The sequence below is a fragment of the Aethalodelphis obliquidens genome, unplaced genomic scaffold, assembly GCF_003676395.1.
Source record: "Aethalodelphis obliquidens isolate GAN/ISIS:26980383/991018 unplaced genomic scaffold, ASM367639v1 scaffold1, whole genome shotgun sequence".
NCBI lineage: Eukaryota > Metazoa > Chordata > Mammalia > Artiodactyla > Delphinidae > Aethalodelphis > Aethalodelphis obliquidens.
This window is the reverse complement of record NW_020837945.1, coordinates 47125091-47151298: the sequence shown is the minus strand read 5'-3', so window position 1 is coordinate 47151298 and position 26208 is coordinate 47125091. Positions and strand designations below refer to the sequence as shown.

The following is a 26208-nucleotide window of genomic DNA, read 5'->3' as shown; positions in this document are numbered from 1 at the left end:
GTTATTATCAATTCCAAATATGCTGAGAAAACCAGAAGTCCTTCCTAGCAGTGCTTAAAAGAAGCCCTTCTGCAACCAGAGACCATACTGTGCTATAAATTCAGGTCAAAATTTGATCAAAAGGGTAGCAGAGCTACAAAGAGATTGACTGCACAGACCGATATGTTACCTATGGTCAAGTCAAGTCCTCAAAGGGAAGGAGAGACTGAGACTGAGATGGAGACATTTGGGTAGATGTCCTTGAGGTTCCTGAACTTCCAGATTCTTGAGCCTTCTGGGCTGACAGAACTGGCCCTTTCTCCCTTGCTGGAGGAAAATAGCCTCTTATTACCTGGAGACCATTCAAGGCCTCACTGTAGTCAGTTGCCTCACAAAATGATATTTGAGCCCTCACCTCCTCTCATTGCTTCTTCACCAATAACTAGAGTTAGTTCTCAGCATAGACAGAGTGGAAAATACAGCCCCTATTATAGGAGAAAATTATTTATTTACAAGAAAGACTATAGGTATATATATATATATATATATATGTATATATACACATATATCTGTATGTGTGTGTATGTGTGTGTGTATATATATATATATGATATATTCAGCAGGAACCACGAATTTCTTAAGGTAATGGATCTTGAGAGTATTGGACCAGCAGTGTGTGAAGCTGGGTAGGAGAGAGGATATTGATATGGAGACACTCCCCAGTGGCCAGTGATTTAATGTCCTGTGAAGTCCTAACATCCTGTGGGGATGGCATCTTAAAACTTAGACACAATGGTAACCTATAGTAAATGAGATGGAAACATAGGGACTGCCTTGGCAGATTATTAAGGAAAGGGTCGGGAGACTCAGCGGTGGACTTTAGAATGGATTTATTATGTGAGACCAGAGAACCTACTAGCTGACTCTCTTCCCTGGGAGGGCCCAGAGGACAGTTCTTTCACCATAAGATTGCAGTAGTGTGTGGCACTGACTTAGTTGAGAGACTCAGTGGTGACTGTCCTGTGTAGGCCAGAGGTGACAGTAGGAGATGCCCGAGTGTCCGTGAATATGATAGAATTCCAGAATAGTGAAAGCAGTTGGCAGCACTGAACCATCAGAAGCAAAGTGAATTTAATCAGTGGTCAGGGATCCTTGAAATGTAGGGGGTCTGTGGTGTTCCACAGACCATGAGTTCCTAGGGACAAGATAGAAAGCTAATGAGGGTATTGATTGACTTATATAGCAACAACAACAAAATCAAGAGCTGGTAAGCAGAAGGCAGATTTTTAACTGCCAAAATGGAAAAGCATGATCTTTGGACATGTTTCCAGATATGAGCCAATTCTCAAACTCAAGAATCCATCGATTAAAGGGAATCTGGATCCCCCTGAGGAAGTTCTCTGCAACACAACCAGTATATACAATATGTACTCATACCTTTTCCAAAGGAAACTATGGCCATTTTTCAGAGTAATTGTCCACTGTAGAAATGGGAAATACCTAGCTCTTTCAAGGGCTGTTGGATACAGGGTAACTACATTGACACAGGGAATCCAAACTGCCACCATAACCCCCGTTAGAGTGGGGCATACAGGGGCCAGGTGACAGAGTCCTGGCCTAAATCTGTTTCATGGTGGCTTCAATGGGTTCATCAACTTATGGTCATATCTCCAGTTGCTGAGTGCATAATTGAGATGGATGTACTTAGCAGCTGGTAGGACCATCACATTGATCCTCTGACCAATAAAGTAAGAACCGTTAAGGTAGGAAGGGTCATGTGGAAGCCCCTGAAAGTGCCTTCCCTTTCCCCAGTCCTTTCAAAGATAGTAAATTAGAAGCACTATCTCATTCTAGTGAAGTTGCAGAGATTAATGCCAACCTAAAAGACTTAAAGGATACAAGGGGTTTGGTTTACTAGTATGGTCCTCCAAAGCCAGATGGACCATGGCAAATGATGGTGGACTGCTGTAAATTTAATCACATGGTATCTTTAAGCATAGTACCAGGTGTTATATCTTTGGTTGAACCAATCAACACAGCCTCTAGCACTTGCTTTGGCAAATGTGTTGTATTTGATTCCTATCAGGAAAAAATATCAAAAGCAATTTGCCTTCACTTGGGAAAAATTGAGTTCATATTCACTCAAAGTTGTGAATATTTTCCTATGAACACTCTCAAGGCTGGTTAACTGTCCTGATATTTGTCATAATATTGTTCATAAGGACTATGATTATTTGAACTCTTCCTCAAAACGTCACTTTAAACCATTTTATTGGTGATATAGTATTAATTGGATCTGGGGAGCAGGAAATGGCCAGTACTGTGGATGCCCTAGGAAAATACATACATGCCAAAGCGTGAGAGATAAATCATAAATATTCAGGGCCCTGCAACATTGATCATGTTTTTAGAAGTCTGGATATATGAGGCATGCCTGGTATCCCCTTCAAGGGAAAGGAAAAGTTATTGCATCTTTCATCTCCTACCACCTACTACCTATGCAAGAAATAGAGAACAGTATTTGGTGCACCCGTTTAGATTTTACAGCTAGCCTATGCCACACTTAGAAATACTGCTCTAAGTCACTTATCAGTTGAGTCAAAAGGCTGCCAGTTTTGAGTAGGGTCAAAAGAAGAGAAGCCTTGGCAGTGGGTCCAGGCTGTGACACAAGCTGCTCTTCCCCTTAGTTCATAATGACGTGGCAGATTCCAAGGTGCTAGGTGAGGGTTGATGATGCTCTGTGGAGTCTGGCAGGACCTGAAAGGGGAATCACAGCACAAACTCATAGGGTTTTGTTTATTTATTTATTTTGCTTTTTGAAATGGCTGTTTAATAAACCCAGGGCAAAGGGTGTGGTGATGAGATTGCTTCTTGAAAAGTGTCAGGCCAGAAATTGTACTTTGAGAATAATTCACAAATTTCCTTTGACCCAAGTCTTTTCGTTGCTTATTATTGTTCACCATGACCTTCAGAAATTCCTAGGGTTTTAGAGTAAGGCCATACCTTCAGTAGCCGAACCATTCAAAAAGCAGCTACTGGCATGATACTAAGTTCTAGCAGAAACTGAGCATTTGACAATGGAGCATCAAATGATAATATTATCAGAGCTGCCCTTTTAGACCTGGGTTTTGTAAGGTTGGGTGCCCACAGCAGCAACCCACTGAAAAATAGAAATGATATATATGGGATCACATCTAAGCAGGTCCAGAAGTCATAAGTAATTTACATGAACAGGAGGTAAAGATCTCTGTGTCTTGTATTCCTCACTCACACCTATGGCTTCATGAGGTGTTCCCTGTGACCAGCTGATGATGTTAGAGGAAATATTCATGACTGGTTCAGGCTTGATATATTAGTAGAGCTGAAAATGGACTGCTACTGCACTACAATCCCACTCGGGGGGGGCCCTAGAGGACAGTGTGAGGAGAATCCTTCTAGTGGGCAGAGCTTCAAGATGTACATTTAATTATCTCCTTCAAATGGAGAGAGAAATAGTCTGAGCTAAGGATAAATACAGAGTCTTGAGCAATCGTGAATTGTGTGGTTGAGTGGGTCAAGGGCCTGGAAGATATAATATTTAGAGTTCAATAGCAAAGAGATCTGGGAAGAAGCATTTGCAGGGAACTAGGGCGTGAGCAAAAGTGTGTGGATCTTCGTGTCCCATGTCCAGGTCCGCTAGTGAGTATGCACTATGGATGAGACCCTGAATATCCAGGTAGACATATCGCAGGTTGTGTTTTTCAGAGATGGCCACAAATGTCTCCCATCCCACATACTCTTCTTACAATGTGACCTTGACACTCCTTCTGTTGTGTGGTGGGGTCTGCTTCCCTCTCTGTGAATCTGGGCAAGCATTTGTCACCTCCGCTGAAAGAATATGGTAGGAAGGATATTCTGTGACCTCTGAGGCACAATCTTAAAAATTCTATGCATTTCCACCTTGCTCCCTTGGGATGCTCACTTGGAATCCAGGTGTGATACAATGAGAAAGCCCAAGGTAGGCCACACAGAGGAACCACGTGAAAAGGACATATGTAGGTATACTGGCCCACAGCTCAGCTGAGATCCCTGCTGACAGCCAGCATCAACAGGCAGACCCATAAATGAAGATGCTTCCAGATGATTACAGGCCCCAGGTGTTGATTCCCCTCCAGTTGTAGCCCTAGACGTCGTGGAGCAGAGACAAACCATCCACGCTGTATCCTCAGAAGTGAATTCCTGACCCACTTTTCTCATGTAAGAAAAAAACCTGCTTGTGAAGCTGTTGTTTCTCCTCTGGCCACAAGAGGGAGAACTTGTTCTTTGGGAACCTGCAAGTTTTAGAAGCCATGCTTACTTCCTGTCTCCTATGGGCCGCGGGGTACCCTGCCTAGAGTTGCAGTGAATTTTCCATCTTTCTTCCCACAGGACCTGGTGAGGTCAGGTGGCTAACGTAAAACTTACTTTAAAAAAAGTTCAAATCTTGAATACGTACGAGCTCTAAAGATCATTTAGAAGAAACACCTGATCTTTAACTTCACCTTTGGAACCAGAAAATTGATATGGTGATTGCATGTTTAGCCTTGAAGAAGAAAGGAAACTCATTCTAGTTTGTCCTTTGGAGTCACTAGGTGAAGGTGGACTGTCTGCCTCAAGCAGCTGGGTCTTAAGCTCCCTAGAAGGTCATATCCACTGAAGTAGAGGAGGTGCAGTAGGTGGCAGCCCCACAGTGGTCTGCAGAACTTCCCTGGGAGAGGCTGGGACTTGCAGTTTCTGGACCACTGCTGTGGTACGGCTTAGACTCCTTACCCATTTGGTGAACACTGGTGAACGTGGAGGTAAGGGTGGCTGCCGGTGGTCATTTTCAGTTACATCCTACATCATGGGTTGGTCCTTTTAACAGATATTTTCCCTCTAGTTTTTTTATTTTTTAGATTATTTTTATAAATTACAGTAAAATACACAAAACATAAAGTTTACCATCTTAACCATTTGTAAGTGTACAGTTCAGTGGCATTAAGTACATTCGCATTACTTTGCAACCATCACCACCATCCATGTCCAGAACTCTTTTCATCTTGCAAATCAAACCCTATACCCATTGAGCAATAATTCCTCATCCCTTCCTCCCCCTGCGCCCAGCACCTGGAAATCACCCTTCTGTTTTCTGTCTTCTATGAATTTGACTTCTCTAGGTGTCTCATATAAGTGGAATCATACAATATTTGTCCTTTTGTTATTGGCTTATTTCTCTTAGCATAATGCCCTCCAGGATCATCCATGTTGTAGCATGTAGCATAATTTCCTTCTGTTTTGAAGGCTGAATAGTATTCCATTGTATGTATATACCACATTTTGTTTATCTATTCATCCATCAAAGGACATTTGGGTTGCTTCCACCTTTTAGATATCGTGAATAATGTTGCTATGAACAGGAATGTACAAATAACTGTTTGCATCCCTGCTTTCAGTTCTTTTGGGTATATACTCAGAACTGGAAATGTTGGGTCACACAGTAATTTTATTTTTCAGTTTTCGAGGAGCCTCCATACTGTTTTCCATAGCTGCTGCCCAGTTTTACTTTCCCACCAGCAGTGCACAAGGGTTCCAATTTCTCCATATCCTCACCAACACTTGTTATGTTTTGTATTGTACTGTTCTGTGTTGTTTCATAGTAGCCATCCTAATAGGTGTGAGGTGGTACCTTCAGTTTTTAAAGCCAACTGCCTTCATATCTCCTAAGGGGTAAGGATGTCACCATGACATGTCAGTATGTAGTCTTTTGATAGCTGGCTGTTTCCTTGTCTCTGGTAAGGACAGTAACTAAGAAATAACTGAGGTCATCTCTCTCTCTTTTGAGGCAAGCTACTATTCTAAACCTTCACTGACAGTTGTTTGCTCCTCAGGCAGCCGAGAACTTTTATCTCCTGCCTTTAGGCAGTATGGTGTAATAGCTCAGAGCATGGACTATGGAGCCAGATGTGTGGGTTAAAATCTTGGCATTGTCATTAGATCTTGGACAAGTTACTTTGCCTCAGCTGTAATATGGAGCTAATAATAAGAGTCATGATAAGGAGTAACTAAGTTAATACATAAAAACAGTTAAAGCATTTTGGTACATTGTTGTCACTCAGTAAATAGTAGCGGTTGTTGCCCCTCCATAACACCCTCCCAAATGTAGAAGATAGTTACTATTATCACCTACTGTTTTACAGGTGCAAAAGCTGAAGTTTAGAGACATTAAATAATTGATTCAAGATATCACAGCTGTTAAATAGAGGAGCTGAGATTGGTTCTCTGAGCCTGGCCTCAGAGCCCTCTCCTAACATGTTCTATATTGATGACTCTGGTTTGGCAGAACAAATGACAAGGACAGCATTGGCCTTGGTGAGGAAAGGCAGCTCTTACTAGTAGGCAGTTGGAATCTGGGAAGCATTCCATCAGCTTTCCCCATTGTGTCTGTCACCCACAAATGAAGAGCAGATGTGAATGTTGCTGCCAGCCACTCACTTGTTAGATGAGAACTGACTTGGCCATGCTCATTATAAAATTAATTTTTAGGTCTTGGTGGTTTTAACAAAGCATGTGAATTGTAGGTCTCCACAGGAATCATAAACTTTAATTTAGAAGTGCTTTTGAATCTAATAAAAATCTATTTTTACTTGCATTAAGATAGCAAAGGAAAAAAACCTCTAGAAAGGTTCTGGATGCCTCAAAGGAAAATTCAGTTAGATGGTTCTGTGTTTCAGTAACACACATGAGAAACTTCTGAATAATTTGTTAAAATGGGATGATGTGCCCCACTTTTTAAATTGAAAGTCCAATGCACTTATCTCCAGGAATTAGCAAAAAATATTTTTCTAATAATAAAAATCATTAACATCTATTTGACATCATAAAGAATAACATATTTGAGCATAAAGTTGATCCTGATACAAATATTGGTTTTGAAAATGAAAGCATCAGAAATTCTGTGTAACTCTTTGCTAGAAGAAAGATAACCCTAAGGCTACTCCATAGATATTTTTCTTTTTCATGATATGGAATGAGCATGATATTTTCATTTTAGAGTCACAAGGACCATTAAGGAGAAAAACTTTTCTGAAATATAGGAAAACATGATTGATTTACACTTTTTATTGGCTCTGCGTATTTGGAGTTCACTGTAATTCCATGTGGATTGGGATGCCATTTCCCTTTGCTATATCTGTGATGAAAGGATCTGTTAAATAAATTCCTGGAGCAAGTAAGGGAGGAGATTTTAAAGCACTCTAATCATTTTTGTCTGCAAATGGTGCCACTGATTTTGAGTGCCTTTCCTCTCCTTCTTATTACAATAGGCCACCAGGTCTCTCTCCAGGCTCATGGCTTTACCCTCATCTGCCTAGCAAATGCGCGTCTGGTGCACAGGCAGATCCCACAAGTCTATGTGTAAACCAAGCGTCTCTTCTTTCCCTGCCTGGAGCAGGCTCCACTGGAGGACTGCCTATTTCTATCAGTGGCACCGTCCCTGTTTTCCAAGCGTATCAGTGAGGAAACCACCTTCAAGTCAAGCTTCCTTCTCCCTCATAAGGCCATCCTGGGATTGTCTCCAGGGTCAGTTCTGTCTTTCAACTGTCTCTTCAGTTTTCAGTTCTTCATTCCGTTTCCTAGCCCTTGAGATAGCTCCATTGTTATGCAGTCCTTAAACCCTAACACCTGACCTGACATGTGACTCTCACTCTTTAGACTTGGTTAGGCTCCCTGAACCATCAACCCATCACCCCATTCCTGGATTAAAGCTGTTCTGATCTCCTCATTGGTTTTGCTACTTGTATCATACATTCTCCATAGAATCATCAAAGTAACTTTTCTAAAATACTTATGTTCATACCATTTTCCTGCTTAAGGACCTACAATGTCTTCTTATTGCATATTAGATAAAATATAAATGTATCTTCCCTATATGTAAAGCCCTACATCACTTGATCCTTCTTTGGTTATTAAATGTTTCCTTTACTAGTTTTTGAGTAGTTCTTCTGAACCAGTCAGGTCATTTCCCTTATCTCTGCCCACCCCACTCCACCCCCGCCGCCCCTTCTGACTCTCTCTCTCTCTCTTATAGACACACACACACACACACACACACACACACACACACACACACACACACACACACACACACACACACACACACTGCCCTATGCTCCATTCATCCAAATTCTGTCAAATTAAAGATGATTTCTTTAAAAGTCGTATTCTCCAAAAAACTACCTGAGATTAGCTTTTATCCCACAGTAGACTTCTAAATAATCTTGGGACATATAATCTTCTGTAAAATCTTGGAATCCCAGAGCTGGATTCAGTCACACCTCACATAGAGTTTAGCACTAGCTCCCACAGCAACCCTGCGAGATTCATTCTTCCCTCCACCCTGGAGCTGGACCAGCGCTCTGTGATGAGCTGTGGATGCAAAGATGAAACAGGTGCCTGCTCTCAAGAGGCTTACACTCTATCAATAGGGGAGACAGACAAACAGTTCAGTTATAAAGCAGGAAAAGTAAAGGGACAGAAGATTGTACAAGGCAGGGTAGTGACTAAATCTGAGCAGTAGGGAAGGAGAGGTGATGCTTGTGCTGTGTCCTGAGGGGTGAGGAGGGATTATCGAGCAGATAGGTCAGAGAAGGCATTCCCAGGAGGGGAGCAGCATGGAATGGCCTTTCTCTTTCTGAACTTTGCTAGCACCTATGCATCCAGTTGCCTTCATACCACCCTTGTTTGTATATCACCTGGAAGTCAACTTGTTTAACAAACATCTTGATGTCCTCTAAACAAAAGATACTTTTTAAAAGAATGGTCATGTTTTCTATTGCTTATGTGCCCCTCACATTGCCTAGTAATATCAGGTGCAAAGTAGGGGCTACTTTTTGTTTTGTTTTAATGTAAAGGGATACTATAGACCTATTGTAATGATGGATTTGCCCTGCTTGTCCGGCATTCTAAATTCCAACCATTTATTCCTCCTTGCCTCTGTCACTTGTATCTATCCTTCCATTTACTTTTGTGACCAACACTGTGTGCACATGAGATGACTGGTCCATGTTATGGAAGAGCCTTTGGCTGTGGAATGAAATAGAACTAGTTGGGCTATGTGGGAATGGAAGCTATGGCCTTGAATTTCCAGATTGATGCGTTTAAACAAGTGAGTTAACCAGCCACAGACTGGTGCTACATAGTTGCTTGTTGAATGATTTGAGTAATCCCTTTATGATAGTCTAGACATGATAAGCTGTGATCATTCTGAACTTGATAAGTCATCACAAAAGAATTCTTTCCTTATCAGTGATGCTTATTAAGACCTTTAGGTTCTTGAAACAGGTCTGTTTCTGCTCTGAAGCTCCACTCATCACTATCTCCCCTCAAAAATTTTGGCTCTGGTGTGGCAAACTGTAACAGAATTGAGTACATGAAGATTAGTTTTTTTGTGGGAGAAAAGAGATTTGTGGCAGTTTATCCTTTTAGGTTGGATGTGACAGATGCAGCAGCTAATTGTTCCCTAATATCTGTTCTCCTTTCTTCTGTATTAATAGAACCTCTGATTTTTAGCTGGACATGTGCTTGCCTGCAGTAAATATTCCATTTCCCACACTCCCTTGCAGCTGGTTGTGCCAGTGTGACTAAATTCAGAGCATGGTATGTGGGAGGGTGATCTAAGCAACCACTAGGTTGAGTTCTTTAAGAAGGAAGCATGCTCTCCCCTTCCTGATTTTTCTTCCTTCCCACTGACTGGAATGTGCCTGTGGTGGTTAGCTCTCCTGGACCCTGGAGATGCAGGCCACGCCCTCTTGGTGGAAAAGCAACAAGATAGAAGGAACCTGGGGCCCTGACTGGGGCTGCCACATGAGCCCCAGCCTGCTTATGCTTGCAGCTGTTATGTCAAAGAGAAAGAATTGTCCCGTTAAGCTAGGATTATGTTAGGTCTCTGTGTCAGCAGCTAATTAACACGTTGGGGGATAAACAGTTACGAAGTTCAAACAGTGTCAGCTGAGTGATATGAACAAGATGAGAAACATACTTTTAAAGGTATTTAATAAGACTTTTTTTTCCAAATCAGTACAAAAATTTAAATACAAAAATGATTTGCTATTGACATGTCTCAAATCTATCATGGAAACTCAAAGTTACCAGTATTCTGTAAAATATTTGAGAACAGTCACCCACTACAGACATTCTTTTCCCCTGTGGGATGTCATCCTGCATTAAAACTCTGTATTTAAATAACAATATTGTCAGTTTGGTCCATTTCACATGGAAAAGTTCTAGTTAATTTTGAATTAAATAGGGATTGTAGCACTATCCCTAGACTTTAGAACATGTGGTTGTTTCATCTGCTTTTACACTAAATGTGTTAACATGATGTGCAACATTCAAAAGGGAAACAAAGATACATAGATAATTATTTAAAACTCTTTTTAAATTAAATGGAGTAATTCATTTAGCTCTGAGATTAGCACCATTGTAGAATATACAGTATCTGGCATAGATTTTTCTCCTCCCCTGTCTAAAAGTTAGAAGCATATGCCTGATAATACACACATGCGCGCATGCACGCGCACACACACGCACACACACATGCAATTGAGTAACAACCAATAAATAAGTTGGAAGGTATTTGAAAAGTGAAATTTGGTTTTGACTAAAGAGCTACTTTCTCTCTTGGTGGAAATAAAAAGCCCATACATGTACAGATAAATACAGTTTTATAAATCAGCTGATCTGACTTGCCTCCAAGCCATTTCAATGCAGCTTTTCAGCAGACAGAGCCCAGTGGATCCATGTGGCTGTCATAGCCATCGGCCCAAAACCAGCATCCTCAAGACCAACCCAAAGGATATTTGGCCACATAAATGCTGTCTGCTTTGAAAATGAAGGTTGGGTGGGATATGTTTTTGATGGGAAAAGTTTGTCATATAATTAGCTGTGAGTAAGAAACCACGTGGTAATGAACTCATTTCTCTTTTTAAGAAATTGAGAAGAAATGGTGCTTGTATACCATATAGGGAAAAGACAGATATTAGGCTGAGGAGAATATTCTTGATTGTTAAAATGATTCAGATTTGACATAGACACGATTCCATGTGTGTTTATACCGTATTTATTTGTGTATCTTCCCATCTGTACCTATCCCCTCATTTCAACACTCTTAACTTTGAGGAGTAGATACAAGACTCCACCACCATAGCCCCACATTATTCCCCCCAGTGGCTTATAGTGTCAGCAGCAGACTCATAGCCAACTTGAAATGCTTTGTCTGTGTTTCGAGACCAGATTTGAATGTGCAAAGCAATTAGTATGTACCTAAATGAAAACCTGGAAAAAAATTTACTTTTCTCTTTAAATTTGTATTGACTCCTGTACTTGTGGGGTGACATAAAAAGCATGGGCTGTCATTGCCCTCTGACATTCCAGGTGGCTCTTCCACAGGTTGCTTCCTGCATTTTTAGTACCTACAGCAGGAAGTAATACATCTATTTTTTAATTTAAAACTTCAGAAATTATTTTTTCAAAACAATTTATTTTCCTATGTAATTCTGAAACTCCCCCCTCTTTCCCCGATCAAAGGACGGCTTGGATTTAGGAAATTCACTTTGGAACTTCAGATGACACACCGATTTGTATGTGTACTACACAGGGAAATTTCTTTGAAATTCAGTAGCTACTAAAAAGTACTGATATCCCCTTTGTGGGTGAAACCTCATTGTAGTCATTTGTGTTTGTAGGCAAAGGAGGGGGATTATTATACGCATGTAAACACAATTAATAACTGCTATTTATAATGAACATTCCGCAAAACTGGAAAGTTATGAGGGGAGAGGGTTACTTTTTTTCTTATGACTTCCAAGTGTTTATATTAGTTGGGTCATAATGGAAATTACATGGAGACAACAAGAAAGAAAAAAAAAAATCACAGGAAAAAAAAATAACAAGCAAAAAGAACCCGTGAGGAATAAATGAGTTACTTCCTACTCATGTCTCCCAGCTGGTTTGTTAGCTCCCTACGGGGCACTGTCTTAGGCCCCACAGAAGTGTCTCATCCAGTGCTAGGCACACAGAAGGCACGAGTAAATACACTACAGTTGTTCTTCTAGGGACACTAGACACACAATTCTGAGTAGAACTCTTGTTGTGAAAGACACAGCCTCCGACAGGGGAGAAACATCCCTTGGAGTAAAGCTCTACCCTGGTTCTCTGTCCACGCCTCACTGGGGAAAAGCACTGCAGAGCTCTCCCACATCCCATGGCAAAGTATCTGCACAAATACAGAGGAAATTATGCAAGTAAATATGGTATGTAATTGTTATCATTGACATTTCTTTAAGTCATATTTATAAATATTTTAAAGTAAACAGTATGAGCGAGTGACTTTCATTAGCTATGCTCTTTCATACTGAAATACTTTGATCTGAATAAGCAGGTTATCATGGAAGCACATAACATAAACAGCTAATACGATTCCAGTGGGTACAACACAAGTGTCAGTACTTGATACATAAATCTATCCCATCATTTTCAATCACAAGCTGCTGTGCAGAGCACTAAACATGCATCTTAGTTTTTATTTGTACATGATGGTTCAGACTTTCACTTAAATATAACTTTCCAACTATATAAATGTTTTGAAGCAATTATGTTTCCCATTTGGATTTTTTGGTGCATCCTTTTCTTTTCTTCTATTAAATTTCTCTCTTTTTTTCTTTCTTACATGGGATACAATAAATACCCTGAAAAAGAGGAATGGACATACTGCCCGGCATACAGTCCCGCAGCCTGTTCAGAGGGCATCTGGAGGAACACCCGGTCTCCGGGCCGGAGCAGCAGCACCGCGCTCCCGGACGCCTGGTCCAGGAAGCCCTTCTTGTACTCGTCATACGTGTACATCATGGGCTCGTTGTTCTTGAACAGAGCAACCCACACGTTGCCTCCCTTGCAGTGAACGTGGTATGCAAAGTAGTAGACCCCAGGGACCTCACAGGTGAAGATGCCCGTCTGCGGGTTGTAGTTCTGTCTGCCGTTATAGAGCAGTTTGTCAAACTTCACTGGGGCCCCCACAGGTGGGAAAGGCGCAGTCAGCTCAGCGGTAAATGCAGGCATCTCGTAGGCTGGCCCTCCGTTCTTGCCTTTCTTAGCCCCATAGGCGTGGGGGGGTTTCACTCCGTCAATTCCCAGCCCCATATCGGGTAGATACTCTCCATGGGGTGGTGGTGTCGGGGGCATCACAGCTGGGAGTCCTGGGGGTCCTGGAGGGCCTGGGGGCCCTGGAAGGCCAGGCTGGCCTTGGGGACCAAGGGCACCAGGCTTCCCTGGGGCGCCATGAAGTCCTGCCACTCCGGGCTTCCCTACTCCAGGGAACCCAGGGGGCCCTGGGAGACCCGGTTCCCCTTTGGGGCCAGGAATTCCAGGAGGTCCAATGGGGCCACTCGGGCCTGCAATCCCTGGGATACCTGGGGGGCCCTGTAAGCCCTGTTCCCCTGGGATTCCTGGCTCTCCCTTCTGTCCAAGCAGCCCTGGGGCACCAGGGAGCCCTGGCAAACCTTTATACCCAGCTTCCCCCTTGGGCCCTATGGGACCTGGCAAACCCCTCATGCCGGGGGGCCCAGCTTCACCAAGGAAACCTGGCTTTCCTGGGAAGCCTTGAAGCCCTGGCTCACCCTTGGGACCTATTGGCCCCTGTGGTCCCACAGCCCCACCTTCTCCTTTGGGTCCAGGGAAACCGATAGCCCCTGGAGGGCCCATAGGACCTGGGATTCCAGGCAGGCCTGGCTCTCCTGGTGGGCCCCCCAATCCAGGGGCACCTGCTGGTCCTCTCTCCCCTCTTGGTCCCAGAGCCCCAGGAAGACCCGCTATGCCCCTGTCGCCTTTGGGGCCTGGGAAGCCGGGTTTCCCGATCCCTGGAGGGCCTGGGGGTCCTGGCAGTCCTGGCAGTCCTTGTTCCCCTTTGCCACCTGGAAATCCTGGCTGCCCAGGGATCCCATCCTGGCCTGGTTTTCCAATTCCAGGCATCCCAGGAGGTCCTTGAAACCCCGGGACCCCTATAGGGCCTTGTGGCCCAGGTTCGCCTGGAGGGCCTGGCTTTCCCAGGGGGCCCTGGGGCCCAGGGAAGCCTGTCACTCCTGGTTTGCCCACTCCTGGAAGTCCGACAGGGCCGGGAGGGCCATGCATCCCTGGAGGACCCTTCAGGCCTGGCAGACCTGGCATCCCGAAGCCCTTCTCTCCTTTAGGACCCTGAAGGCCTGGAGGTCCTGGTAGTCCTTTGGGTCCTCGCTCACCTTTGGCACCTGGTTGCCCTGGTAACCCTGGCCCACCTGGCTTCCCAATGCCAGGAAGTCCATGAGGCCCTGGAGGTCCTTGCGGTCCTGGGATCCCCATGGGTCCGATCTCCCCTTTGGGTCCAATTTCACCTTTGGCCCCGGGCATTCCCATGGCTCCTGGCTTTCCTGGCATTCCAGGCATACCTGGCTTTCCAATTCCTGGATATCCCTGTGGCCCTGGTTTTCCTTTGATTCCAGGTATCCCTTGACCTGGTAAGCCAGGGGGCCCAGGTGGTCCTCTTGGGCCAGGCTCTCCACGGGGACCTTGCTCCCCCCTTAAACTGGCTAATGGTATTTCTGCGGGGAGAGGGGGGAGAGAGAGAAGGAGGGAGGGAGGGAGGGAGGGAGAGTGAGAGTGTGAGAGAGAGAGAGAGAGAGAGAGAGATTAATATTGATCATCCCTCACTTCGATCATTATTTACTTCTGACACATTTGCCTGTTACTTATCAAGAGGAAAGACTAGGAATAATGTGCTCGTGTTCCAGGACTGTATTATCAGTACTTAATGGACAATCAGGCTGATAATTTCTTTGTCATATTTGAGATACTGTTTTGGGAACTGATATCTGTGGCTGCTTTTATCAGCATTAGTTAAGTAAAACAGCTAAAAAGTAATGAAGAAACATTCTTCCTAGTACAAACTTGGAGATATTATGGTGTATTCACTATAAAGAGTTCAAAGAAGGACAAAGAAAAATCAAAGTTGCCTATAAGCCCACTACTCAGAGATAATCGCTTGACATTTATCTGTATTTCCATCTCATGTGTTCTATATATATGTACATATGTGTGTATATATATGTGTGTGTGTGTGTATATATATGTGTGTGTGTATTTCAAACAGTGTTGGAGTCATTTTTATTTTTTCCCTATTTAATGTTATACTCTATTTTTCTATGTCCTTGAATTTTAAATATAATATATGGAAAAATAATATTTCCTCTTGTGCTGAAATATACTATGATGTAGAGGATGACCGTCATTATCATGTAGACTCAGGGAAGAATAGAAGCATTTTATTTTTATTCTGTATGTGGTTTAATAACATCTTAAAATCTGTCCTCTAGAGTCAAATCGATGTGTTTAATTTCTTTAATATGCTGTAGGATTTCCTAAGCCTCAAATATTAATTCTTCAATTTAATAAGTTACTTCTCACTTGCAAATTTGGTTTTTAAACAGGAGTAGTGAATAAGGTATTTTAGGATGATAAACAGTGCGGAAAAGGAGTTAAACTGGATTAGCAGGAAGCTCAGCTTCTCTTTCTGGCCTTGAAATGAGACCTTGACTGGGTCACTTAAGCCATCAGCATCCCTGCTTGCCTGTCTGTACAGCAAGAATAATACACCCACACTACAAGATTAGAAAATAGATGTGAAAGGCGTTATGCTTTCTCGAATTGTTACCGAAATACAAAGCACATGTAATTATATTGATTATGCTATGCCTTGCAGAGAAACACAACTCTGGACCTCTCATGCTACTGAGAGTAAGGAATAACATAAAAAAATGAAATTGATGGTCCCAAAGTCTTATATTAACCATTAGTTGCATCTTAATCCTGACCATTGTATTTTTCACTGAGCTATTGTCAGGGAACAAAATAGAACCACAGAACTCATGTATTTTCCAAATTCCTCAGTTGCAATCTGGTACCCATCTGAATAAGTACAGGAAGTTTCAAAATCCAGGCAGGCCATTCAAGAAAGGAAGGAAAACAAATGACTGAGATAATCCCCTAAGTGGAATATCAGCTCCTAAAGGGAAGAAAACTGGAAATACTTCTTTTATGCTAACAGGATTACTACTGTGTGCTCTTGCTAAGCAGGAACTGTGTAGCTCCTTTGTCAAGAGAGCATCTGGGGCAGGGTCACATCACATTCATCAGGAATCCCTAATGTCTAGCACGTGCCTGGAGTATATTCTGTTCTTCCTTAGGTTTTGTTGAATGACCAACTGCAGCAAAGTTTTTTATGGTACTTTAGCATTTATTTAGTACTTACCTTATGTCATAGACTCTCTCAATAATCCTACTTTACAAATGAAGAAAAGTAGTTTCAAAGAGGTTAAATGACTAGGTTTCTCTCCTTTCTGGCCTCTAGGCACTCAGGCCTATTAGTACCAAATCCAGTAGTTCCCCAGAAGCAGAGCTTTCTGCTTCTGCAGGGACCAGTGGGAATGGCCTCCACCGCCTCAAAGGGAATTGCTACTCTGATTGCAATTCCTTTCCTGCAAGTGCTAGGTTTCCTACGTTTCTTATAACCCAACTGAGTTTATAAGAAAATGTCTCTCGGGAATTCCCTGGTGGCCCAGTTGTTAAAACTCTGTGTTCTCACTGCCAAGGATCCAGGTTCAATCCCTGGTCGGGGAACTAAGATTCCACAAGCCACGCGGTGTGGCCAAAAAAAAAAAAAGACTTAAAAAAATTTTAAAAAAAGAAAATGTCTCTCACAGTGATAGGCATTTTGCTGGTGTTGAATAACTAATGAATATGCCTAGAAAGTAATGGAGAGATTTTCAGGTATCATCATCTCTAGGTAGGTATATAGTCTGTACTCTTTGGGCTCCTTCTGTAGATTTATTGATTGACATGTGTAACAACTTAATTAGAGCACTCTTAAAAACACATTTGTCTGGCACCTAGTTTACAAAGTGCTTTTATATGATTTTTTTAACACAGCAGGTTCTTATAACATTGCTCTCCTAGTTCTGAAGACTGACATCACTTCTTTTTTCTTTTTTTCCACTGCTATATCCCTTAGCATTTTGGCTTAGAGCCTGACACAAAAAGAGATGCTCATTAGTTGCTGTATGTTTGAATAAAGAAATAATGAGTAAGGGACTAAACTTATTTGTTATGAAGTATGCTTTTTGTCATTTGATGCTGTTGAAATAAGAAAGCACAACTTACAATAATTTTGTCTTTCTTCAAGACCTGAACTTTTCAAGGATAGGGTTTAGGACACAGGCAGTTAATGAATGTCAGTCACACATGCTAAAAGAAAAATGTCTAAAATTTAGCTCTCCCCCACCCCCCGCAGCGTATTGTTTAGGGTTTTGGAAAGCTGCTGTCTTACAGCAGAACCGAAGTATGTTACCTTTGCCTTTCTTGGGTGCTGCTTCCTTGCCCATTCTTGGTGCCGGCTGAATTTCCTTCATATATTGGGGTAGATGTGGATACTCTTTGCCATACTGCATGTGGGGCAGCTCCTTGCCCATGTTAAGGCCATTTTTACCCAAAGGCATGTGAGGTACTTGCTGGCCCAGGGGCTGGTATTGCGGAATTTGCGGTGGAATCTGAGGAGGAATTTGAGGTGGCAGCGGCTTGATGCCATAGTAGGCACCAGCTTGGATGAGCCGGACGGAACCCAGGGAAATGGTAAGCAGTACTCCCAGCAGCTGCAGAAGGGCAGGTGGACCAGCCATCACCTGTGGAGGAAGGTACGCACCAACATGGTGAAAACCAGCAGGCCAGGTGACCGGAGTTTACTTAGAGAAAGAAGGGAGAAAAAAAGAAAAGGAATCATGGTCTTTATTAGCAGAACTTCATGAGTGGAAGACAAATGGAAGGGAAGATGTCACCTTTCAATAGAAAACAGACAAAACCCAGGAAAGAGTAGGGTCTATCAAATGAAGGCAGCTGGTGGGATTGCAAGCTATGGGGAGACTGCTGGTTGTCCCTGAACATGAACTCTGCCCTCTTCCATAGTATTGGCACCCCTGACTTTCAGCTGGAACAGAGCAAGGCTAGAATTACGGCATTTCATTTAGAAGTGGCCACGTGACAAAGTTCTGGTCTGTTGCGTGTAGTTGTAATGGGTGCAACTTCCAAGAATGCTCCTTAAGGGGAGTGAGCATGTTCTTCCTCTTGCTTCTTCCCACTGGCTGGAATGTGGATATATATTACCCGGAAACAGGCCAGACACCATGAACCATGGAGTGAAAGCTGTGCATTGAGGATGGTAGAGCAACAAGCTAGAAGAAACCTGAGCCTTGGTTGAACTTGGAGGCGCCATATATTGATATTCATCCTTAAGTTTGGAATTTGTTTACGCAAGAGAGAAAGATTTACCTTCTTTAAGCCATTGTTATTTTGGGTGCCATACATTTGCACTGAACTTAATCCTAACAGATAGAATAGATTCTCCAAAATGAAGCAAACTTAGTGGCAAGTCATAACTTTGTTAGTAAGTGCTGAAATTCTATTGTAAATGGAAACAGTTAATAATTTATAGGCTTTATGCCAGAGGCAGTAGTTTTTCATATGTCAGATGTCCTTTGGCTGCTTTGGTGTGGTCATAAACATATAAAGGTTAAAGAGCAAACAAGAACAACAATAAAAACCGAAGATATCTTCTGAATTGGAAAGAAGGTACTTCATGTGACAGCCCCAAAATGTCATTAAAAAAAAAAAATCACCATCATAATTATGTACATACAGGGATACCATTTCTTTCTTCTAATTATGTACCATGAAGTCATTTGTTCAGAATTAGGTTAATTGGACCTGGAGATCATTAAAGTTTATCTTTGTACTATTATGAAGAAAGGAATTTACAAAGCATATTTGTTGTGTAAATAAGATAGAGATGTTTACTCGCAAGAATAAGCTGTTTTAAGCCTTTTAATAGCACCCTTTGCAAATTAGTAATTAGTAGAATAAGTATAAATGAGGTTTATCTGTTTATAAAAAACAGCTCGAGATGGGTGTTTGGAAACGCGCAGGGTTGAAGAACCAACATCCCAGGGAACTGCAGTTTTCACAAATTCCCGCTAGAGGGCAAGTGTGGTACACATTGACGTCTGCTCAGTTACCCGGAGGTCCTAAAACTACACATAAGGCTTTGCTCCCACATCTTATAGAGGGACTTAACGAAAATCTGAATCCTAAATGGAGTGTCATCATAATGCTGCAGAGAGAGAGATGGGACGTGGCGGGGTGGGGGGAGGGGGGAATTGGGGGGATGGAGAAAGAAGTGGCAAGTTTCTCACAATTTTTAATGTAACTGTCTTCTGGAAAACTTTGAGTAAACTTGAGTAAATAATTTAATCCAGTAACTAACTGAGTAAATAATTTAAGTTCGATTCTCCTAAGAGTTTGTTTTCTTTGCTTCTGCCTTACTTAATTCTGGATCATAGTTTTCCACTTCTTAGAAAATGTGGGTTGACTTTGCAACATCGTATTCAAGAGTAATGCCAAGAGTATGAACAGGCTACAGAAGAATTGGTTAATAAAAAGCACCTAAGAAAATATTTAGTAAAAATCTCCACCATGAAATTCACTGCATTACAATTTTTCTAAATATACTAACTAATCATTTTTTCCCCTTTGGGGTGAAAATGAAGAAACATCTGTCAGCAAAATGATTTATACAACTTTCTCTATTTCATAAGTCAGAGTAGTCTTCGAGAACTATTTGTTTCAAGTGTACTCTAAATGGGAGAAGATAGAAAGCTGTTATTTTATGTCCTTATATGAATGATTAATTGTTATAAACCATTTGGAAAGAGCCACAAAATTAATATTGATTTATACTCAATAGTCAAATTTATTTTAAATGGAAAAAGAACATCTGTTGTAAGTACTCAACAGTGGTTTATTGAGTATTTATGAGACACAATGAGAGACCCACCCAGGGATTACAAAGATGACTATAATATAGTCAATAGGCCCTGCTCTCAAGGAGCTTACACTTCTTTGTAGGAGTGACAGATGTGTAAACTATTAATGAGTAGCAAAGGATATGGGGGGGGAGTAAATTTTCTTCTCACTTCTGTTCTTTAGTATCTAAAATCCTTTCCCTTTGAAGTAACAACATTTCCCATTTTCCTTCATATTTTCCCAGAGATATTCTCTGAATATGCACACCCATTTAAGACAAATTACAGCCTGTTCTACGCACCACTGTTCCTTACTTTTTTTACTCATAAGACCAGAACTTCATCTTAATTTTGTGTATCTGAACAGATCCCTTCAACTTCTTTTGTTAAAAATAAGACTCAGTTGTTCTCTAAGCCCCATCTGACTCTAACGTTCAATGTCTAAGGCAGTCACAAGAGAGCTGACAGTGGTAATATCTGGTGATGTGTAGCCTGGGATTTAATTCTATCTTTGGAGGTTAATGAGTTTCACTATTAAACCCTGAACTTGGAGTGATAATAGATAGCATGCTTGGTCCTTCACCCTTCCTTCAGTTCAGTGGCTGTGTTGGATTTACTTAATAATCTTCAAACCAGGACAGTCTAATGAAACACTGGAAAATTGGAAGAGGGTGAAATGCTTGGAAGAAGACCAGTTGAATACCAAAGGCCCACTGGGATTCTGCTCTACTACAATTATTTCCTCTCATAGGCTTGGCCTTTCTCTCCTGAAAACTACCTCTTTCAGTCTGCCATCTGCCGTTTCTCTGGATCTTTATTTAAATAAACTTCATTCAGTTTTAGCTTGAATATTTATGTAGGGGCCCTGGTTAGAATTTACCACTTGACTTATCCTTACTCATTTCCCTCTTGTCCCTGAGGATATTTTTGGTGATCAAAGTGGTGTGGAGATTCTCCCCAAATCACTCAAAAGAACATCAGATTTGTGTAACACTGTACAAACACCTGGTGGGAAGAAGGAACCTCAGAATTCCTGCTGGGGAGAAATGGTGGTAGTGGGTTTTCTTGCCTCTTTTTTCTTTTTCTAAGGATGTAGAACACAATAATGCTGTGAGTTCTGTTTAATGTGTTCTTGGGTTTCTATTTGATAACCGTTATGTGGTGTGTGTGTGCTTGAGTACATGTGAACATAAACATACATACTGTGTGTGAACACTGGATCTTTGCCAGCCAGGCTAGCTTAGTGATGGGTGTCATGTCATACAGGAAGCGCATTGTAGAAGAAACCAAAAGGCAGGAGTTGAGTTGTAGCTCTGCCATTCTCTGTGTTTATGACTTTCTGCAAGTCCCTTATCTTCACTGAGCTTCAGTTTCCTTGCTTATAAAACAGAAATTATAATCTCTGACTCTCCCACAGTGCTGTTCAAGGGCACAAATGATACTATGAATTCTTTGTAAGCCGAAAAGCACTCCTCACGTTTGTTATTATTAATGGAGTGTGACCAAAAAGACAAATCAAAACCAACTGAAATGTCAAAGACTTTCAAAAAAGGATACTAGCCAAAGTAAATGTGAGGTTAACTGCAATAATGATAAACCTAACATGAATAAAACAATAATGGCCATTAAAACGTACTTGTTAAAAATGGCAAGAAAGAACAGCTGAACCAAGGCAGTTATTCATTCTGGGGTCAGAGTCGCCAGTCCTAGTCATTTTTTGAACAGCCCTAAATGGTTCCCTATATTTGGGCAGGGCTGCAGAGAGTTTCAGTTTCCTCATGTGATCTGTAATGTATATAACAGAGTAATGTGATATATATTATTTTAGACGCTCCTCAGCATTTTATTTGTATGTTGATCCTCATGAGATTTTGGCTTACTGTCTGAAAGAATGTTTTAAGTATTTAAACCTTCAATCCTTGCCCTAAATCCAACTTTCCCTTTCATATGGGACAGCTTTCCCTTTCCCTTTCCCAGCATGTCTGTATTGGGGTATGTGTGTGCATGTGTGTCCGTGTTGTGTGCGGTGTGGACAAGCCTCTCTCATCTGCTGCCGGGTGGCCCTCCTCTGTGCCCCCTACTTGCCCCCTCACACAGAGTTTGTAGTTTCTCAAGGCTTCAGATTCACCACACCTAAAACAAGGGAAAGTCACGCAGTATCCTACTCCTCCAATATTTACCAGAATTGTTTTCTTGGCTTTTCCATGCCTCTCAAAGAAAATTCTCTCCTGATTGATTGCTTTTCTCAGGGAAATTCATTCGCTAGATACAGATATTTATGGTATACCTACTAAGTGTTACAAACTGTTCTGGGGATTAGAGAAAGAGAGGTGAATTAGAGAGGTAAGTCCCTGATCTCATTGAACTCACATTCTAGTGTGGGAAGACATGTAATTAACAAGTTAAAAATAAATTTTGTAATCTCAGATTTAAGTGCTGTGAAGAAAATAAAGCAGGGGAAAGGGCTTGAAAATGGCTTGGGTGGTAGATGCTGTTTTGGAAGGATGGTGGGGGAAGACCTCTCTGAGGAAGTAAATTTTGGATAGAGGTGCGAAGGTTGAAAGGTTTATTTATCTCTCTTAAGACACGATACTGGAAAAAAGAAAGAGTCTTATTAATGATAACGGTAGCTGTATGTGCCATTCATTAATGTAAACCCCTGTTTCAAGACTCTGTTCCTCATCTATGTCAGTCCTCATTTTGACCTCTTTTTTCATGGTATTCTTTTTTTTCTGGAGGATTCTTATTTTTAAACCCCTCTCCATATTTCAACCCTACTGTATTGGTTTGCTGGGGCTGCAATAAAAAAAGTACCCCAGACTGAGTGGCTCAAACAACAGAAATTTATTTCCTCACAATTCTGGAGGCTAGAAGTCCAAGATAAAGGTATTGGTAGGCTGTGTTTCTTCTGAGCCCTCTCTCCTTGGCTTGTAGATGGCCATCTACTCCCTGCGTCTTCACATGGTCTGTCCTCTGTATGTCTGTGTTCTAATCTCTTCTTATAAGGACACCAGTCATATTAGATTAGAGCCTACCCTTAATTTCCTCCTTAAAGACGCTATCTCCAAATGCAGTCATTCTGAAGTACGGGGAATCGGGACTCCAACATATGGTTTGGGGGGACACAACTCAGCCCATAACACCTACCATTCCTCCAGACCAACTCAATTCCTACCTCTTCTGTAAAGTCTTCCCTACCTACCTCTTCAAACATCATTATTCTGCTAGTACTACTGAAAGTTTAACACAAAGTTAAATATAATTCTAATCAACCTTATGTTTTTTTCCTATTGTTTTTTGTCCATTAGACCTCACCGTAATCGTAGGTTTCCTGAGAACCAGGAAAATGTGTGATATTCTTTTGACTTCCTCAACATTTATTGATGAACCCTTACAGTCAAAACTTGCAGTGTTGATAGGGGCTTTAGAAAATATCAAATTCAGCCTCATTCCCCATTTGGAATCCTTCCTACAACAGTTGTTGACAGAAGGCCTTCATATTTCCTACCTGAATATTAATAATGATGGAAACATTCATAAGGCAACTTACGACCTTCTTGTGCAACTTCTGTTGCTATTTTTATTATCTGAGCAGCTTATAGGGGAGACCCACTTTTTTGATTCATAAATGGCAGTGCACATGTAGGTTACTTTTAATGGGAGGTGGGGAAGTGGGTATTAAGAAATATATCCCCCAACTTGGCTAAGGCAAAAGATAGATGGTCACATGATCTTTTATTGCCATGTAAATAAGCCCACCTTAGGGTAATGGAACTAGGGATATGTAACTTTGTTGCGTAATTTATTAGTATTACAGGACATTAACAACTCTATAAACTATGTTGATTAACCCCACTCAGGTTATGGTTTTATTGCCGTTTGGAATGTTAACCAGTTTTGTATCAAACTTAGCATTATCTCAGCATACTTTTTTATCTGCTCATTACAATGAAAAACCCAGATTTTTAACATTATATTTCAAATTGACTTTGTCATCATTTAAAACTTTGACATGTTCACTTACAAATGAGAATTGTGTTTTTAACATTTTGAGGATTATGATGGGGACACAAACTAAATAAAATCATAAATGTATGGTGTGTTGGATGATATGGAGAAAAACAAAGGAGAGGGTGGGTAAGGATGTTGAGGTGATGCTCTTTGAAACCCACTTTACTGTAGAAACTGAGCCTTCTGCGTTTGGATGGGCTGGCACCTGGGTTTTAAAGGAAGATAGAAACAACTCTAAATAATACAGGGTATGGAAAGTTGGCCTTCTGGGGGATTCCGGAGGAGATTAAGTGTGATTGCTGCGTGGGAAAGAGTCGGAGAAAAGATTTCCAATGGAGAAGCAGTCAAGAAAGGAAAAAGTCTTTTCAATTGAACTTTTTGTGCTTATAATAGGACACATATTGTAAATTCCCTCCTTCATTTCCTCAGAGATGAAGAAACTCTAACTCTTCTGATGATACCTTCAGAAAACCTAATTCTTTGGGGGGAATGGATTTTTGGGGGGTAGGTAGAAGAATGGTTTAGTGCTGTTTTATATTAGCATTGGGCAAAATCAGTGACTGTATTTAGAAAACCAGAACCAGAGGATGGCTAGGGGAGGAAAGGCAATAAACATCAAAGTTATAATAATATTAGCTACGTTTTTGAGCACTTACTTTATGCCAGCACCATGAACATACTTTAAATACATACGATTAATCCTTTGTCCACTTACTAGGTCTTTTATTTTTATTTTTTTTAACACTAAACTCTCTCAAATGATATCTCCCCATCCTGTATTTATACAGTTGATTATTTTACTGAAATTCAAGACTGTTACATTCCAAGTTAGAAATTTTAAATTCTTATTTGAAAAGACAAACATCATACAATATCACTTATTTGTAGAATCTAACTGATACAAATAAGCTTATTTACAAAACAGAAATAGACTCACAGACGTAGAAATCAAACTTATGGCTACGAAAGGGGAAAGGGGGGGAGGGGATAAATTAGGAGTTTGGGATTAAAATATACATACTACTATGCATAAAATAGATAACCAACAAGGACCTACTGTATAGCACAGGGAACTATGCTAAATATCTTGTAATAACCTATAATGGAAAAGAATCTGGAAAATAATATATATATAAATATATGTTACATGTGTAAATTTTATATATGTATATAAACTGAATCACTTTGCTGTATCCCTGAAACTAACACAACATTGTAAATCAACTATATTTCAATAAAAATTTTTAAAAAGTAATTCTCATTTGATTATTGTTAGGAGATATCATCAATACATTAGATAACAAGGTGCAGATCTAATTATACATCCACTTTTCTCCATCTTGTCCTCCAAATTCCAAGGCTGCCTTTTTCGTTGAAATAAAGAATTTCCCTGTATATAGGAGAAGATCCTGGACTGGATCCCTTACTTTTTGCTTTGTGGACTAGGGACACAAGCTTGGAAGGTATTAAGAAAGTCAAGGTGAATATGCTGAGATGGATCCCAAAGAAATTAAACCATCAGATATTAGTCAATCAATCAGTGAAGGCAGTGGGCAAAAATATCCAATAAGCATTCATTAGTTTTAGTCAGTCTACCCAATTACACCTATTAGGACTGATACATGTATAAAACTGAACTTGAACATGTGCTTCACTGATGAATCCTGAATTTTGCTATAGTTAAGAGGAGCGAACAGCCCCACCACCTAGCTATGGGCAGAGCATGACCTCTTGGGACCTACAGAACTTGAGGTGTCAATTAGGTTGTCTTTGGCTCTATGGGCCACCCACATAACCCCTCTGAAATGGATGGCCAACTGCCACATTCCAAAAGTTCTCCAGAAGAGGAGATTTCACAACATTCCCTGGTAACCAACTGCAGGATTCACAGACCTACATTTCCTAATATCTAATCTGAATCTTTCTTGCTGAAATTTAAGCTCATTTCCTCTTTTCTATTCTCAAAGGAGGTGGGAAACATCTGGAGAATATTTTACTTAAAATAATAGTTCACATAATTGAAGTCTGCAATTAACTCCTTTTGTTTCTCTAACTGGAATCATGTCAGCTGCCAAAGAGTTTATAAAACACTTGAGAGTGGGCTTCCCTGGTGGCGCAGTGGTTGAGAATCTGCCCGCCAATGCAGGGGACACGGGTTCGAGCCCTGGTCTGGGAAGATCCCACATGCCGCGGAGCAACTAGGCCCGTGAGCCACAACTACTGAGCCTGCGCGTCTGGAGTTGTGCTCCGCAACGAGAGGCCGCGACCGTGAGAGGCCCGCGCACCGCGA

The 26208-nt window shown here is 41.3% G+C and overlaps 1 protein-coding gene and 1 long non-coding RNA gene across 3 annotated transcripts in view; one reads left to right on the top strand and one right to left on the bottom strand.

Moving 5' to 3' along the window:
• Positions 1-26208, top strand: part of LOC113618936 (uncharacterized) — a 49464-nt gene that overhangs the window by 3603 nt on the left and 19653 nt on the right. The gene's annotated exons all lie outside the window — the stretch shown is intronic.
• COL8A1 (collagen type VIII alpha 1 chain) overlaps positions 10010-26208 on the bottom strand; it is a 56574-nt gene continuing 40375 nt past the window's right edge. The window contains exons 2-3 of the mRNA XM_027103260.1: positions 17405-17735; positions 10010-14603 (exon numbers count right to left, since the gene is read on the bottom strand). Of these exons, the coding sequence (XP_026959061.1) occupies positions 12697-14603; positions 17405-17732 (2235 nt within the window). The 5' untranslated portion in view covers positions 17733-17735 and the 3' untranslated portion in view covers positions 10010-12696. The remainder of the gene's footprint in view (positions 14604-17404; positions 17736-26208) is intronic.